The 16,002-nt window shown below is 47.5% G+C and overlaps 2 protein-coding genes across 6 annotated transcripts; both read left to right on the forward strand.

Moving 5' to 3' along the window:
* Positions 1–528: 528 nt before the first annotated feature.
* asb12a (ankyrin repeat and SOCS box-containing 12a) lies at positions 529–2,715 on the forward strand. Of its 2 annotated transcripts, none has more exons than XM_048233165.1 (3): positions 529–916; positions 1,343–2,111; positions 2,270–2,715. In XM_048233165.1, the coding sequence occupies exons 2-3, from the start codon at positions 1,349–1,351 to the stop codon at positions 2,416–2,418; spliced, it is 912 nt and encodes a 303-aa protein (XP_048089122.1). In that variant the 5' UTR covers positions 529–916; positions 1,343–1,348; the 3' UTR covers positions 2,419–2,715. The 2 variants fall into 2 exon arrangements, with proteins under 2 accessions (XP_048089122.1, XP_048089129.1); XM_048233172.1 differs by having other exon boundaries at positions 534–613.
* Positions 2,716–2,861: 146 nt separating this feature from the next.
* On the forward strand, positions 2,862–8,366 carry amer1 (APC membrane recruitment protein 1). 4 transcript variants are annotated; one of them, XM_048237680.1, is made up of 2 exons: positions 2,862–3,304; positions 4,202–8,366. In XM_048237680.1, the coding sequence occupies exon 2, from the start codon at positions 4,311–4,313 to the stop codon at positions 7,440–7,442; it is 3,132 nt and encodes a 1,043-aa protein (XP_048093637.1). In that variant the 5' UTR covers positions 2,862–3,304; positions 4,202–4,310; the 3' UTR covers positions 7,443–8,366. The 4 variants fall into 4 exon arrangements, with proteins under 4 accessions (XP_048093637.1, XP_048093638.1, XP_048093639.1 ...); XM_048237681.1 differs by having other exon boundaries at positions 2,862–3,231; XM_048237682.1 differs by lacking the exon at positions 2,862–3,304 and adding an exon at positions 3,452–3,622.
* Positions 8,367–16,002: the final 7,636 nt, after the last annotated feature.

Here is a 16,002-nt window from a genome sequence, read left to right on the forward strand (position 1 = left end):
TTCAAGTTTTAGACCCCATCGATGCAAGTTCGGCACATTACTAATGTTACTCTAGTAAGAACACTAGGTCAGCCTATAGTAAGTAAAGTATACTTGTGTTACTGCAGTAAGATGTAGTGTCATTTTTTACAGTGTAGATGGTTCCTAAGTAGGTCGGCTGGGAGCAAGTAGACAGGTCATCTGTGAGCACATTGTCTGCAAACACGGGGTGAAACCGGCCGCATGGAAAAAAAATTGAATATCTGTCCAATATCCGATTATCAAATATCAAACTAACTTCACCTCGGTATTTAGGACCTGAGCAGACTTTAATAAGGATTACAAAACAATGGTACATTCCCTGACCACAAAGAATGCAGGAGAGCTTGAATAACTTTTCCACGTCACCTGAAGAAACTAACCCTGGCTATGTATTTAAGAGAATAAACACTTCGAAGTAAATAATCCAGGTCTAGCATGACAAGCAGTAAATTGAAGTGAATATGATATATCTAAGTAGCCTGATATTTATGACAAGGGGACCTGCTTGATCGCAGCGTCTGGCTTCTGCCCAGTGCCCACTTAATTTTGCTGACGAGTGGTGACGTCATCAAAACAACAAGTCCTTGACGCTGTGAGTGATAGCTTGCATGCCAGCTACTTGCCAGTAAAACACAGTGTTGTGCATAACTGTCGACTGTACCCCAATATCTCAAGGCGATATTTATTTGTGCTGTGAAATGCTACAAGCTTAATAACTGTAAAGTGGATGCAGCCGACTAACAACAGCTTGGTTAGCTCAAGGATTGCGCTAAGTTAGCACTACCGCTAACTTACCTGACGTTAAATCGCCGCCTATCTTTCGCTAACAGCTCGCACTGCTGGCGTTAAATTTACAGTGATCTCGCGCTGGATTTCTACTGTGAAGATATAACAGGTGTGTTTTTTTTTATATTTCCCAGACGGAGCTAGATAGATAATAACCTATTTATCCTGTAATGTGTTGCTCTGAAATGTTGAAATTCAACCAAACCGTATATGGTCAAGGTGGCTAGCTTTAGCTAGCTAGGAAGAAAGCAACACTGCTGTTACTTCACTAAACAGCAAACGGGATAATGAAACATAAGATGTCGCTTAAATAACATTTCTGCCGAGTCTTCGCAGCTCATATCAGTGTGCCGAGTAGCATGTAGGAGGCAAGTCTCAGCTAATTTGCATAAACATGTTGGGGGGCCTGGTAGGCAGGCAGGCCTAGTTGAATGCACCAAATGTGTCTGCTCTATATTTTTATTTTAATGTGCAATTTGTTCTGCGCACTAGGTTTGCACAACCATATATTGACCATGTTTTATATATTTTGCAGCATTTTATGCTACAGCTCAGGTTTGGAGTAGAAGAGGAAGACAGTGGTGAACTCTGTCATCTTAACCAGGCTGTGTCCAACGATGACCACATGCTTCTACTGGAGCTACTCTCTCAAGAACGGTACAAGCGGGTCATTAACCACCGCAGTGGCTGGGGCGTGCCAGGAACCCCGCTCCGCATGGCCGCAAGCAAGGGCCACCTGCGGTGCCTGGAGGTCCTCTTGGCGCACGGAGCTGAGGTGGACTGCATAGACGTGAAGGCGCAAACCCCGCTCTTCACTGCAGTATGTGGCCGCTACCTCACATGTGTGTTGGCCCTTTTGCGTGCCGGGGCCAACCCCAACGGCTGTCCCAAGAACAACAGCTCCCCTGTCCTCACGGCTGCCCGCGAAGGCGACCCGGATATCCTGAGACAGCTCCTTCACCACGGAGCAGATGTCAATGCCAGGTCAAAAGTGAACCTTTGGACATCGGGTGTGGCCATTTGCAGTGGCCCACTATACCTATCGGCTGTGTATGGGCACCTTGACTGCTTTCGGGTTCTGCTGTTGTACGGCGCCGACCCCGACTACAACTATCCCGATGAGAGGCTTCCAAGTAAGGGGAAGCAGCCTAAAACTGTGCTTGAAACATGCTTGAGGCATGGATGTGGAGTTGAGTATGTGCAGCTACTTATAGATTTTGGGGCCAATGTGTATCTACCCACCCTGATCATAGAGAAGACCACCAAGCAAAACGAAGCAGTGGAGCTTCTGCTAAAAGAGAGAGGTGAGAGAGTAGCATGTAGTGTAGTGTTTGCTTTCAAAAGCCATAAAATGTGATGATACTACTGCACTCCATTCGAGTCTTTTTCATAATATCTCTCTTCTGACTGATTATGGATTTTGTTGTTTTTTAACACATCTGTTCTATTCTTTTCCTACCAGGATGTCCGAAATCACTTACCTCCCAGTGCCGTTTGGCCATCAGAACGCATCTGAGAAAGATCAACAGGATTGATTCCATAGACTGTTTGGACATGCCACCTTGCCTGAAAAATTATCTCAAACACATACCAAACCGTGTGATCCTGTAAACTGTGCTAGCAACAGCTGTGCCTTTCACGCATAGTATTCAATGCTGTCTACAGAAAGAAAACTATTTAATTACAAATTAATCAAAGCGCTTTTACTGTAATGGACTTTTTGAAATTACATGTCATGTTTTAAGAGTCCTGTTGAAAGGCTTTTTGTGTGGTTATTATTCGTAAATGTCTATATATGTACGCAGCAGGCTAGGTAGCTCATTATATTGGAAAGATTACTTGTGTTGTCTCTTTGAATTGCAGCTCTTGGTACTGGAACTCCATGGAATAAATCACATTCTAACTCCATCTTTCTGACGTTTTTTTTTTTTTTTTTGTCATAGTGAATGTCAATGTGAATCTTGTAAAAGATCATCATCAGGTCATAAGTGCTCTGACCTGTGCCGTTTCATTATCTGAGTCGAACAAGAGACATGGGTCGTACATCCAGGAAATGGGTTGTTCTTGCACATCACTAGGCCCAACGTTCACATTAGTTGCAATCTGTAGGGTTGGGTACCTTTCACATTTCAACCGATTTTATACAGTCTATGGTTACAATCCGATTGTTAAAAAGAATCTGCATGTAAACGACGTGGCTAGGAAATTCTGCGAAATGCAGTAATTGAATCCGGGCAAAGTGGACATAGATCCTTTGTCAACACACAATATAGTCTTGACGATTTTATTTAGGTAGCCTACTATTTTTCAAGAACAGCTTTCATGTAGGACATACAACACCCATCATGCAATTCGATCAATTTACCATCCAACAGCAACAGGAAGCCTTTCCAGAGGTAGCTTAGCGCTCATCGAATGAACAAAGTGAGTCAAGTCCTAAACGTAACTGAATGGTTAGTTTATTGTGACGGGATGTAGCATGCTAGCGTCAGTGAAGGTGAGCTATTTTTTTCTGATGTATGCATTTGACTGCTTGTTCAATAAGCGCGCAGATCCGCAGGGCAGTAATCTGTAACGTTGCAGTATTATTACCTAACAAAGGACCATCTATATTTTGAGTTAACGTTAAGTGAAACAGCTAGCTAAATGTGACATCAACTGGCTAGCATACACAACTCTGTCATGTAATCGATACTTATAATGTTATATAATTTGGTCAAGAAACAGTTTTCAACTTTGCCACGATGCAGAGAAACGTTATACCAGATTTGAATTTCTGCTTCGACTTAGACTAATTTCATGGCCATATTCAAAGGTAGCAATCACGAAGGCCTTAGCTAACCTTGGCTAATAGCTGGAGAAGGATTATCTGACTAACGTTACAGTGTGACTTAATGTTGTTGTTTGTTTTGATGATCTCTGGAGTCTTTTTTTGAGCGCAAATCGAAGCTCTTTTTCAGTTATGAGTGGCCAGATCTGTCATCCAGAAGAGCCAAGTTAGCAAGCGAGGTTCCACATGGGGTTTCTTTGTGTCTAAATAAATCGGTGATTGTCATAGCTACCAATAAAGCTACGCTTAACAAGAACAATGCATTGAATGCAAAATACATAATCTCAGCTGGACTTAGTTTTGTTGACCTCTTGAGCTGTCTACTAGATTTGACTTAACTTCAAGTCATTCCCAAAATGAGTAACGTTAGGTATTTCTTCAGTGGACAACTGACTGTTGCTCATGCCTTATGTTTGTCACCTGTGTAGACGCGACTAGATAAGTACTCTCTGTGGGAGTTTCGTGAATTTATCTGAAATAGTTTCCTTTTTATCGTTTAACATGATAACACCAGGGATGGATTGTACTGTTTCTAATATATTTTGTTGTTCTCTGTTGTTTTAGGTGTAGCATGGCAGACAGCTTGTGTGAGATGGCAAGTCGAACATCCTTTTTCATTGGACCTGAAGGTGACTTCATGTAGCCTAGCTTGTTGCTTTAAACCTTCATTGCCATGGAGACCGGGGCAGGAAGTGAGCTCAGTGAAGCAGAGATTGTGGAATCCATCTCCCAGGAGTCACCACACCCTCCTCCACAGCCACCCTCTGGGAAACTGAGGAAGACCGCCTTTAAGTTCTTCAGCAGCCGCAAGAGCATCTGCGTGCTGCCCAGCTTCTTCGGTGGGCTCGGGAAAGGCCAAAGCCGAGGGTCCTCCAAGAGTGGCGTCACCAAGAGCAGGACGCACGACGGCGTGAGCCGAGGATGCTGGGACGACGGCGTCAGGGGGAGCGGCGACATCGCGGCCGGAGACTTTGAATTTCGCGCGCAGCGAGACTGTGGAGGCGGGGCTGAGTCGCAACGGGGAACAGGGGAGACTTTGAAGTCACAATTCCTGCCATGGCAGAGGAGGGGCCTTCGAGGCCTCTTCAGCAGCATCAGGAGACACAAGAGGAGCAAGAATGTAGAGAAAATCTCGAGCCTGGAGATGTTGCCCAGTGCCTGTAACGTGCCTGTCGCCCAGGTGGACACCGGTCGTCACAGCAGCAGTGACGATGGCCGCCTGGGCAGCGTGTTGGAACCGGTTGTGCCTGACTCCGCTAACGGCAGGGAGGGTGTTGTGTACGCCGCCGCTGAATGTATGAAAGCTGACGTGTTAGTGCCTGAGATGAGGACGAGGGGGGTGGGAGAGGGGAACCTCGAGGAAGAGGAAGAGGAGGAGGTGGGGGAGAAGAGGAGGAGGAGTGGAGTGGAGGCAGCTGCTGAGGAAACAGAGGTTATCCAGAGGGGTGTTCCCGGCACATATCGGCAGCCCCTTTGTGCCGACTCGGAGCTGGTGCGTCTTGCCGAGCAAAACCCAGAAGGGGCGGACTGCGACCCCCCGGCTGCGTCTTCCTCCTCTGACCACGCCAGCCTGGTCTTTGGCGACGTGGCGTCCCTAAAGAGCTTTGACTCGCTCACGGGCTGCGGCGACATCATCGCCGACCAGGACGACGACAGCGTCGCCGAAAGCTCGGTGTCAGGCGAGCGGGGCAGCCGCAACGCCGGCAAGCGCAGCTCGTGCTTTGTCTCGTACCAGGGCGGTGGCGAAGAGATGGCCACACCTGACGAGGTGGACGGCGACTACCTGCAGGGCCTGTGGGAGGCCGAGGCTGCCAACGAGGCGTGCTACGTCCCCGACGAGCATTCCGACGACCTGCCAATCACCCCGGACCAGCCTATCAGCTCGCTGCACACCATCACTACCCCGACCACCAGCAGCAGCGATTGCGGCGGCATCAGCAGCAACACCGACAGCAGTCCCCTCGGCGTGTTGGAGACGGTCCTGAGCCCAGGCGACCTCATGACCCCTCAGAGTGACCACCAGGAGTCGGTCCCCAACAGCGACGAGGGCTACTACGACTCCACCACGCCCGGGGCGGACGATGACGCACGCGAACGGCCAGCGCCGAGACCTGAGCGGCTGCCGCGCGATAGCTACAGCGGTGATGCCCTGTATGAGCTCTTCGAGCCCGATGACCGGCTCCTCAGCCCGGCTCTGGCCGGTGATGGTGACCCGTGCGACTTCCTTGGGATGTCCCTGCCGGGCAGCGACGAGGGTAAGGGAAGCCCCATTTACTCCCTGAAGACGGGCGCCATGGACACGCGCGCCATGGAGACAGAGGAGGTCCACCTGACCAAGATCCAGCAGGCGCTTCTGTGCTGTGAACTTCAGAGTCTCAGGACGACGGGCAAGGACCCGCTGTTGTTCAACCGAGGCCCGTACTACACCGACTCGGACCTCCCTCTGGGCAGCTGCAAGGTGGGCAAGAAACACCTGGAGGAGCCCTTGAGCCCCAGAGGCACCAGGCTAGCTCCTGTGCGCCATGCCTTAGAGGATGCTTCTCTCTCCTCCGACGGGGGGTCAGGGCCCCAGATGCAGGACAATCCCACGTACTCCCAGATCCCAAGTCCACTGCAGGAGTCGGGACCCTACCTGCAGCGTGACCAGTGCAGCCCTCCGGCCGCCCAGCCCCACGGTCTCTCACTGCCCAGCGGCGGCCATTCCCAGGAGGAGCTGACGGTGTGCTTCTCGCAGGCGCTGGTGGACTTCACGAAGCGCTCGCGCGTCTACTGCAACTCCACGGAGAGCCTGGACGGCTCCGAGTCCAGCTCGCCGTTCGGACAGAACCTGCAGGCCCTGCCGACCATCGTGACCTTCGATGTGGTGGACATGGAGAACGAGGGCGAGTTCGAGCAGCAGACGGAGGAGGGCGTGGAGGAGGAGCTGGCGTCTCCGTTCGAGCCCTTTGAGCCGTTCGAGGACGAGAGCTGCTACCTGCAGAAGGACGCGTTTGCCGAGTGCGACGAGCGCCTGTTCGACGCGTACGAGCAGAGCCTGCTGCTGGACAACAACGCGTGGGGCATCACCAGCCTGCCGCGCCACCTCAGCTCCGGACGCGCTAGCCAGACCGCTGCGCCGCCACTGGCCCTCAACCGCCGCAGCCGCTCACTCGACACCGACAGCCTGGAGCTGTGCGCGAGCAGCGACGCTGCGGCCACAGCTGGAGGAACGCCGTACGAGACCGCGAGAACAGCCAGCTCGCTTCACCGCAAAAAGAAGAACGCCCACGTCTCTGGCGCCCCAGGTCAAGCCAGGGGGGGCCTGAACCAGCAGCCAGCGGCGACCAGGGATGGCCGAAGACACGGCCACGGTCAGGGTCTCCTGGAGCCAGTGTCGGTTTCAAACTCTGTGTCCCAGAAACAGCCTTCCGCGTGTCCCCCTCCATCCGAGACGCATCCTGCCAGCAAGCCGGCCCTCCAGGCTGCCATCAGGCCCTCCGACCTGCCTCTGCAGGCAGCACCCTCCCTCCGCGGCCGCAACCCAGCTGGGGCATCTGCGGGGGGTAATGGGGCATTTCTTGGAGCCAACCACCAGTCATCGGGAGAGGGCTTGGAGGTTTTTTACCGTTGCGGCCTGGCGGAGTCCGGTCATTCCCAGGGCAAAATGCGCCCAGTCGGGGTGACGCAGGGTGTCCCCCACCTCTGCCCCAGCGCTAGCTGTTCCCCCTGGGCCAGATCGGACAAAGAGCGAGCGCTTAGTGGAAAGAGTATGAAGGCGGTGGAGGTGGGCTATGGTGGTCCCACTCAGAGCAAACGCTCCACGTAATTGAAGCCCCGATTCAGATCAGATGTGCAATCTGCAGCCGGACCCTCATCACCACCAAAGACCCTGCTGGATGTCTCCTCAGCACTATTCATTTCTTTGGAATACCGACTCTTCGCTCTTTCACAGTTTCTTTCTTTCTGTCTCTCTCTCTCTCTCTCTCTCTCTCTCTCTCTCTCTCTCTCTCTCTCTCTCTCTCTCTGTTACCCATGCACACACTCTTTGTCCTGGTCATTCTATGTCGTCCATCTCTTATTCCTTGGGGTTATGTTTTACTTAAGTATGTTGCTGATAAATAAGCTAGCGTCATTACTTTCATTCTCAATTAGTTTTTTAGCACATACCACACAATACTATTTTTATGTGAAATGTTACATCTATGTAGCGATTTTATGAAGAGGTCACCTGTTTTGGTAATTTTTTTGGTAAAAATACAATATTTATTACAGAAACTGAAACCTGTCGATACAGTACACCACACCACACACAGTTTAGGTGCTAGCACTCAAAATGTAACTTATGTCGTGATGATGCATTTGAAGTGTCAAAAAAGTATATTTTTTACTTTATGCGTGAATGACATGTTCAGTGCATTTTCCTCCCTTTTCTCTGTACTCTCAAACATTTCATTTGTTACACTATCAGTATTTTAGCGTTTACACTTTTCCTACTTGTGAGAGTTTTGATCTTCATTTGTACTACGTTTATATCAATTTATTGTTTTGCTGATGATTTTGTAATTGTGCAACTCACAGGTGTACACTACCGTACTGGATGTTTCCAAAAAAGCTTCTATCATTCTGTTTTTTTTTTCTTTGCTACTGTAAAACAATATTGTTACACAAGTCATGTTTAGTATTCACTGTAACAAGTTACTGGAGAAATGAGCAGAGGTGCGTTCAAATTTGCAAACATGTAGGCTAGTTTGCAAACTGTTTTCATATTTGTTTTGAGTTCTTACACACTGCGAAGGGAGTCTGGAGGAGGGTAGTTCTCTGCAAACATACAGTGGAGCTTGACGAAGCATTACTGGAATGTTTACACCAAATCGTTCAAATTTAACTGTTCAGATAAAACATATTCTCCACGAACGTTCGCCACTGTTTGCAGCCAAACAACACGCACCTCAGTTATTTACCACCTCAAGTCATCTACCAGGGGGTATTCCAAGTACGTGGTTTAGTGACAAACCTGGGCAAGTAAACCTCCTACAAGAGCCCTATGGCATTGTTTTGTTTGGAGAATAAAGCCATACAGCTCTTCTATTAGGAGGTTTACCACTTACTCTGAGTTAACTTCACCCAGGTTTGTCACTAAACCACATACTTGGAATGCCCCCCTGATCTGCCATCAACTTCAGATCCTCTTGTCCAAACGCTGGTGTATGTGGGTTAAGCTGAAATGCCTCTCTTGCCTAGAGTTAGGAAATGAAAGTTGTTTGTTTTGTCTTTGAACGACACCGGATGGTATAACATGACTTGAATGTCAGTTCATTAAGTCACCAGTTGTGGAATATGTATGAAAAAAAGATATAGTAGTTTACCTCAAGTATTAGTTAACAGTTAGATCGAAGCAATGATCTTCCACCATGGAACTACAACTACATACAAATAGATTACTGGAGATTTTAAACTTTTGAAACTGTAGATCAGTTCCTCCACATTTTCAGAGTGAACTTTCTGCTGTCTTTGACCTAGTCAGTGAGTAGGCGTTTAGAATGTAAATCACTGCCGTGTTGACCGCTTGTCACTGATGTATCCATGAGCTGTATGACGAGCTGAAATCTCGGTGCACCCTCTACATCACACATGGGAGCAGCTTGTCAGTCACTAAACGTTTTTGTTTCTTTCTCTTATGCTGTGTATGAATGTCAAACCAGCAGTCACAGCGCGGATGATTTCATATCTTGTGGTCAGTGAGGTCAGACACCAAAGTCGTCGCTGTGCTCTTAATGTTTCAGTTGTGTTATCTCCAGGTGTGTATTCCAAGTAAGTGGTTAAGTGACAGATCTGGGTAAGTTAACCCAAAGGAAGTGGTAAACCTCCTAATAGAAGAGCCCTTTGGCTTTATTTAGTTTGGAGATTAAAGCACTGGGGCTACACTAGTATCTTCGTTTGCCCCATCATCTACTTGGAATCATGGCCTGCTCTGGAGAGAGAGAGAGAGAGAGAGAGTCTGTGTGTGTGTGTGTGTGTGTGTGTGTGTGTGTGTGTGTTGGAGAAAACAAGCAAAACAATCAACAACAGTTTCATGGCTGAATTCATTTTTAGTACATTCTGGATTTGTGTCGCCACATTGTTGATCTAATGTTTCTGAATGTGCACATGGCATTTGGCTTCGTTTGGCCAAAACCATGACAAAAAGCTGTTTTGTATCTATGGATGTATATGTGTGTGTGTGTGTGTATATATATATATATATATATATATATATATATATATATATAAATAATATTACGCAAGCATTGAATGTTCCAGCACTTTGGCAGAACATTTGTAGACAACCATAGCCTTTCATGTTTTAACACCACGACCACTCTAGCTGAGAGAACCAATGTCACCTTCAGTGCTTTAGTAGACCTCACGCTGACTGAAGAATCCAGTCCAACCCCCCTCAGCTGAAAATAAACACCATCTTCAGTGAGACATGTCTTTGGTTTTTCTGTGAGTGTGTGTGTGTGTGTGTCAGAGTGAAGGTACAGTGAATGTGCAACCATCACGTCTCTGTCTGGCGCTATTTTAGATGTGATTAGGATATTCTCAGGGATGCAGTGTCATCAACACAGTTATTCAGAATATGCCTGCCTCATGGCAGCTGCTGTTTCAGACTCACACATTCAGTTTGTTAAGATACAGGTTCTCGCTTCCGTTGTTTTAGTGGAAATATACCACTCTAGGATTGATGTTGGGCCCTAAAAAAACAATGGATACCAATAAACTCCATTATATATTCTAAATTATATTATATATGAATCATGCTTTGGTGTTGCTGAAGGAAGGTGTCTAAAACTAAAATGAAAATCTCCAATGATATTGGCTTGTTTATGATTAGCTGTAGAAACACATATGTGATGTTGCCCATGATATCATGTGTGTATGTGTGAGTGACTGTATTTACCTCCCTTCACTGTAACCCTAGTTCTTAAATATGTGGTTAGCACATAGGATAACAGGACTACAGATTCATAGCACGTTCCTCTGAACTTTTTTTTCTCAATAAGAGTAATTTCGCCCCCTAGTGGCCAAACAAATGCCAGTGTGTGTCGTGCAGAGATGATGCATGTGTGTTGAGTCCTTTGAGGTTGCCTGTGTTAGGATGTTTCATCTTATCAATATCTGCTTCAACCTCACTAGCTGTATATTCTTCATCAAACTATATCTCTGTCACTTTTGACCAAATTTGTCATGTGCAATGACCACAATCTGCTGTGTAATGGAGGAAGTCGCTGGCAGGAGTTGCTAAGCAACAGAAACATTTTCCTTTTTCCTTTTTTCACAATGAGATCAACTCAGTGTTATCAACGGCATATTTACTGCCCAGTCAGAGTTTCTGTTTCTGTCAGTGGAAGTCTGTCTTGTTCCAATGAAGCGAGTGCAGCAGTGGTCTCAGCAGAGTGCTTTAAATGGGCTCTCTCTCTCTCTCTCCTCATCTCTCCTTCTCTCCACTTTAACTTTGAAGAAGGAGTAGAATTAGGAGAATTAGTTATTCTCACCTTTCTTCTTGTCCCCATTTAAAATAGACTCTTGTGTTTCTTTGCGCCGACACCAAAGACACACTCATTCACATCTGTATATGCCCTGCGCCTTGTTCTACCACAAAAGGGGGATGACAAAAGTCAACTCCCTCTGAGGCCAATTACTCAGTCAGGAGAGAGAGAGAGAAAGAGAGAGAGAGAGAGAAAGAAGAAAAAAATGAAAGAAGGAATGAGAAATGTGGATCTGAGAGCTCAGTGAAAAGCAGAACGGGGGGAGGGGGTGACGGGATGCAGAGAGGAGAGAAAAGAGGAGAAGAGGATCTGTCCTGTTGGTCATGGCTCTTTGTCCCCAGATCGGGAGCAGGGGCTAGGCAGGCGCAGGGTTGTTTGGCTGCACAGAGGCCGAGCAGCAGCAACAGCAGCACTGAGAGCTGTTACGCAACCACTGTGTGTGCTGCTCTGTGATCTGTAAACGCGCCGTGATGAGGGGGAAACGCTACTGTGTGTGAGTGTGCGCCTGGCCGTCAGCCCAGAACACACACACACAGAGTTACTGCACCATGCTCCCTCGTGTGTATGCATGTGTGTTTGTATGTCTCTGTGTGTGTTCTGCACTACTCTAGCAAATAAAGCACTCTCCAGTGTGTGTGTGTGTCTGTGTGTGTGTGTTCTGCAATATCCTTCCACAAATAAGATTCTCTCTCCTGTGTTTGTATTCATGTCTGCACAATACATTTCCCTGAAATAAAAAAAGAAATCTCAATCTAGATGAGCAGAAGAATTCTGTCTCCGGTGCATGCATGCATGAATGTGTTGGGGTGCACGTTAAGTGTGTGTGTATGTTTGTGTGTGTGTGTTTGTGCATGCATGCATGCATGAGTGTGCTGGCATGACAGCATGATTTTGAACTCTAATCTCACTCCACTTCATACCTATCTCTATTAAGATGGAGAACAACTCATAACATTCAATAGGACTGCCTAATATGCAGTATTAGTCCTGGATCTCCTGGACTGGATTGTGTTTGTATATACATGTGTTTATATATATGTGTGTGTGTGTGTGTGTGTTGTGTATACATTTTGTATACGTTTGTTTGTGCATGCATGTGTGTATTTTGTTTACATGATGAAGCTACCATATGTACTCACAGATACATAGTGTTGACTCAGCTCTATAAAACTGAGCACAACAGTCTCCATCTCTAACTCCAGTAGACTTCTCTTTTCTGCCCCCCGCCCCCCATCTACTCCTAAATCCACCTCTGCCCCTCGCTGCTTTCCCATTCATCCCCATGCCTCTCTCCTCTCCTCCTTCTCTCTCCTCTCCTCCTCCTCCTCTCTCCTCCTCTCCTCCACTCCTCCTCCTCTCCACCTCTCCTCAGCTTCTCCTCCTCTCCACCTCTGCCCCTCCTCTCTCCTCTCCTCCATTCCTCCTCCTCTCTCCTCTCCTCCGCTCCTCCTCCTCTCTCCTCTCCTCCACTCCACTCCTCCTCTCTCCTCTCCCACTCCTCCTCCTCTCCACCTCCCCCCCACCTCTCCTCCACTCCCCTCCTCTCCCACCACTCCACCTCCCCCCTCTCCACCTCCTGCTTCTCCCCCCTCCCTCCACTCCCTCCTCCTCTCCACCTCTCCTCCATTCCTCCTCCTCTCTCCTCTCCTCTGCTTCTCCTCCTCTCCACCTCTCCTCCATTCCTCCTCCCTCCCTCCCTCCTCCTCCTCCCTCCTCCCTCTCCTCTCCTCCCCCCCTCCTCCCTCTCCTCCCCTCTCCCCCTCCACTCCTCCTCCTCCCACCTCTCCTCCACTCCTCCTCCTCTCCACCTCTCCTCTGCTTCTCTTCCTCTCCACCTCTCCTCCACTCCTCCTCCTCTCCACCTCTCCTCTGCTTCTCCTCCTCTCCTCCACTCCTCCTCCTCTCCACCTCTCCTCTGCTTCTCCTCCTCTCCACCTCTCCTCCACTTCTCCTCCTCTCCACCTCTCCTCCACTTCTCCTCCTCTCCACCTCTCCTCCCTGAGCGTCCTCGTTCCCCTCTCCTCTGCAGCAGCGCGTCTCCCTGTCCTGGGGTTTTTTTTCTAGCACACCCATTTAGGGCTGCGTGCGAGCGAGCAGAGGCCCAGCCCGCCTCTGCATTCATTTAAATATGTGTGAAAGTGCACTGATTAACAGATGAGTCAGCACGTAGAGAGAGAGAGAGAGAGAGAAAGAAGGAGATGATGAAGAAGAAGAAGAAAACAAAGGAGACAAAAGAAGAATGGAATGGGAGAGAGAGAGAGAGAGAGAGAGAGAGAGAGAGGAAGATCTCGTCCAGGCCGCGTGTACGGGAGAGACTAGGCTTTCCCCTGGAACTCTTCGGCATTCCATTATTCCTCCCACGCTGCCTCCTCTCCTCCAGGCTCGTTCCGAGTGGGATTCTGCCGGCCTCCACGCGGAGTCTGTGCTGTGGGAACGCTGCAGATCTCAGCTCCTTACACACTGCACTGGCATGTGTGTCGCTATACAGCAAATGATTATCAGTGCCTCCTTTAGATGCAAAAATGCATCATAAAGCCAGCAGAATTGTGCAGATAATGCCTGTGATTAATAAAATGTTATTATCCATGTGTGTCGCTGCAACATATAATTATGAGGACCTAATTTGGATCTAAAAATATGTTATTAAGCTAGCAGAATTGTGTAAATAATACCTATGCTTGATAAAAAAAAACTAAATTCCACACTATGCTATAGAGCACATAGTGATAAGTCATCCAGAATAGATGGGAACAGGTGCAATCCCACCACTTGTAGTAAAATTATTTACCAGTCTGTGGATCACCTCACGACCATCTGTTGTGTAAGGACTTTCCTCTGACTGGAGGGGTTGAGATCTTATGGTTGACATGGTGACAGAGAGTGATGTCAGAGCATTCTCTCTGCACCTGTGTGTGTGTGTGTCTGGATTTTTTTCCTGAACACAGGAGGAGGACGAGCCGTGCCTGAAATGCATGCTGCTTATTATTACTGCATGAGCCTCTGAGTGGCTGTGGTATCAGCAGGAGAGTGCAGCTCGGCTCCCCGTGCCGTTATTTTGGGACGCTCCTGAGCTTTACATGCGCGTTATATCACTGCAACGGAACAGACACAAATGTATGGTCATGCGCTCTCTCCACACGGGCAATGCTAGCTGTTGTTGTCCCTCTCCTTCTCCAAACCAGTATAGCCCTACTCCCTTACATAAGAGAGGAATATAAAGAGAAAGCCTGATTGACACACACATGCATCAGGGCACTACGCACTCTGCATGTAGCATGTAAAGAGAGGAGCTCTCTTCATTTTGTTTGGGATAACTGCCTCTCCTGCAGCTCATTTGCTTCACCGGTTTGCTGCCCTCCTCCTGCATTGTGGAGTGTGCTGGGCCCTCTGCTTAACTGGGCTGCTCTCTACAGGCTGTATGAAGAGGAAGCCTCCGTTGTCTATGGGAATGCCTGTGTGTATACTCCACCACAATATGATATCTCATTTGTGTGAATAGAGTGAGGACGAAATGTTTATAATGATACAATGTTTTACTAATATTATTATTATTTGTATTATTATTATTGCTATTATTGTTATTTTTATTATTACCATTACTACCATTACTATAATAATAATCTGTGACCTAACAGCTGCTTGCAATCATCGTGATTGTGCATTACTCTAATGTCAGTTTAATTGAAAAAATCTCTTTTTGTCTGACACGTTTGTGTGAAAAAAGGCTGAACCTCATGGGACATTTGAACACCTTATTTTCAGCCATTGAGATGTTCTTTTTACAGTATCTTTAATGCAGCTCAGTAATGTGTTAATTAATGCTACAATGAATTGCTCTTGTAAGCAAACACTGTTCTATCTCCAAAACCCAAAGGACTACACTAAATATAGCAGCATCTTGTAATGATATGCACTCATATAAATTACACTTTGCTAATTAATTAGGTTTACCCAAAGACTTTACATAGAACCTTTGTTCAAATGATTCTTTGTTGGAAAATGGTTCTTTGGGGCTGAAAGAACCCTTGTGTGTTCTTTACAGGAACAAAACCAAAGAATCTTTTTTTTTTCAAACATGTTCATGTGAAGAAGGGGTGTAGATGTGAACTGCTGAGCGCTCCCTCCAGTCAAACTGATGTTTCGTTGATAACGCTCCCCACCAGGTGTATCAGTCCACCAATCTAAAGTTGCTGCTGTGTACTTCCATTGTACTTCTGGCTAATCTGATTACTGTGCTGCCTCCTCTGGAGTGTGTTTTCTTGCAGATTACATAATCCCATGGTGTCTGTGCGCTTGGGGATTTGGGGGATGTCAACAGTGACTCTCTGGGATGCCATTGTCTCTGGCTCCCTCAAATACAGACTTGTGTGTGTGTGCGCACACATACAGACATGTGCACACAAATGCATGCACGTGCGTACACACACATTCACACACACATGCATGCACATATGTGCGTGCACACACACACACACACACACACACACACACACACACACACACACGTGAGAGACAGAGAGAGAAAGAGGCAGTGAGAGAGGGAGAGAGAGAGAGATAGCGTTTAATCAAGAGAGGGTGCAAGAGCTGGGGTGGAGCGCACCGACAAACAATATGAGGTTTTGCTGTCACTTCAGCATGCTGATTCACACTTCACCCAGCACACTCCTGGGGCTGGCCGCCCAAGGCAAGAACTAAAGAGAGAGAGAGAGAGAGAGAGAGAGAGAGAGAGAGAGAGAGAGAGAGAAAAGAGGAGGGACTGTCTAAAATTACCAACAATATGATAACATCCCAATAATCCAGATATTTCACATAAAGAGTAAAGACACTAGTCAGGCAATGATCAATGATTTAACTGAG

The sequence above is a fragment of the Alosa alosa genome, chromosome 2 (assembly GCF_017589495.1).
Source record: "Alosa alosa isolate M-15738 ecotype Scorff River chromosome 2, AALO_Geno_1.1, whole genome shotgun sequence".
Taxonomy (NCBI): Eukaryota; Metazoa; Chordata; class Actinopteri; order Clupeiformes; family Clupeidae; genus Alosa; species Alosa alosa.

Excerpts from the sequence above, each read along its gene's own strand:
- asb12a (XM_048233165.1), top strand. The coding sequence starts at position 1,349 with ATGCTACAGCTCAGGTTTGGAGTAGAAGAGGAAGACAGTGGTGAACTC. Across the intron at positions 2,112-2,269 it reads GCTTCTGCTAAAAGAGAGAG|GATGTCCGAAATCACTTACC; the intron begins GTGAGAGAGTAG and ends TTTTCCTACCAG.
- amer1 (XM_048237680.1), top strand. The coding sequence starts at position 4,311 with ATGGAGACCGGGGCAGGAAGTGAGCTCAGTGAAGCAGAGATTGTGGAA.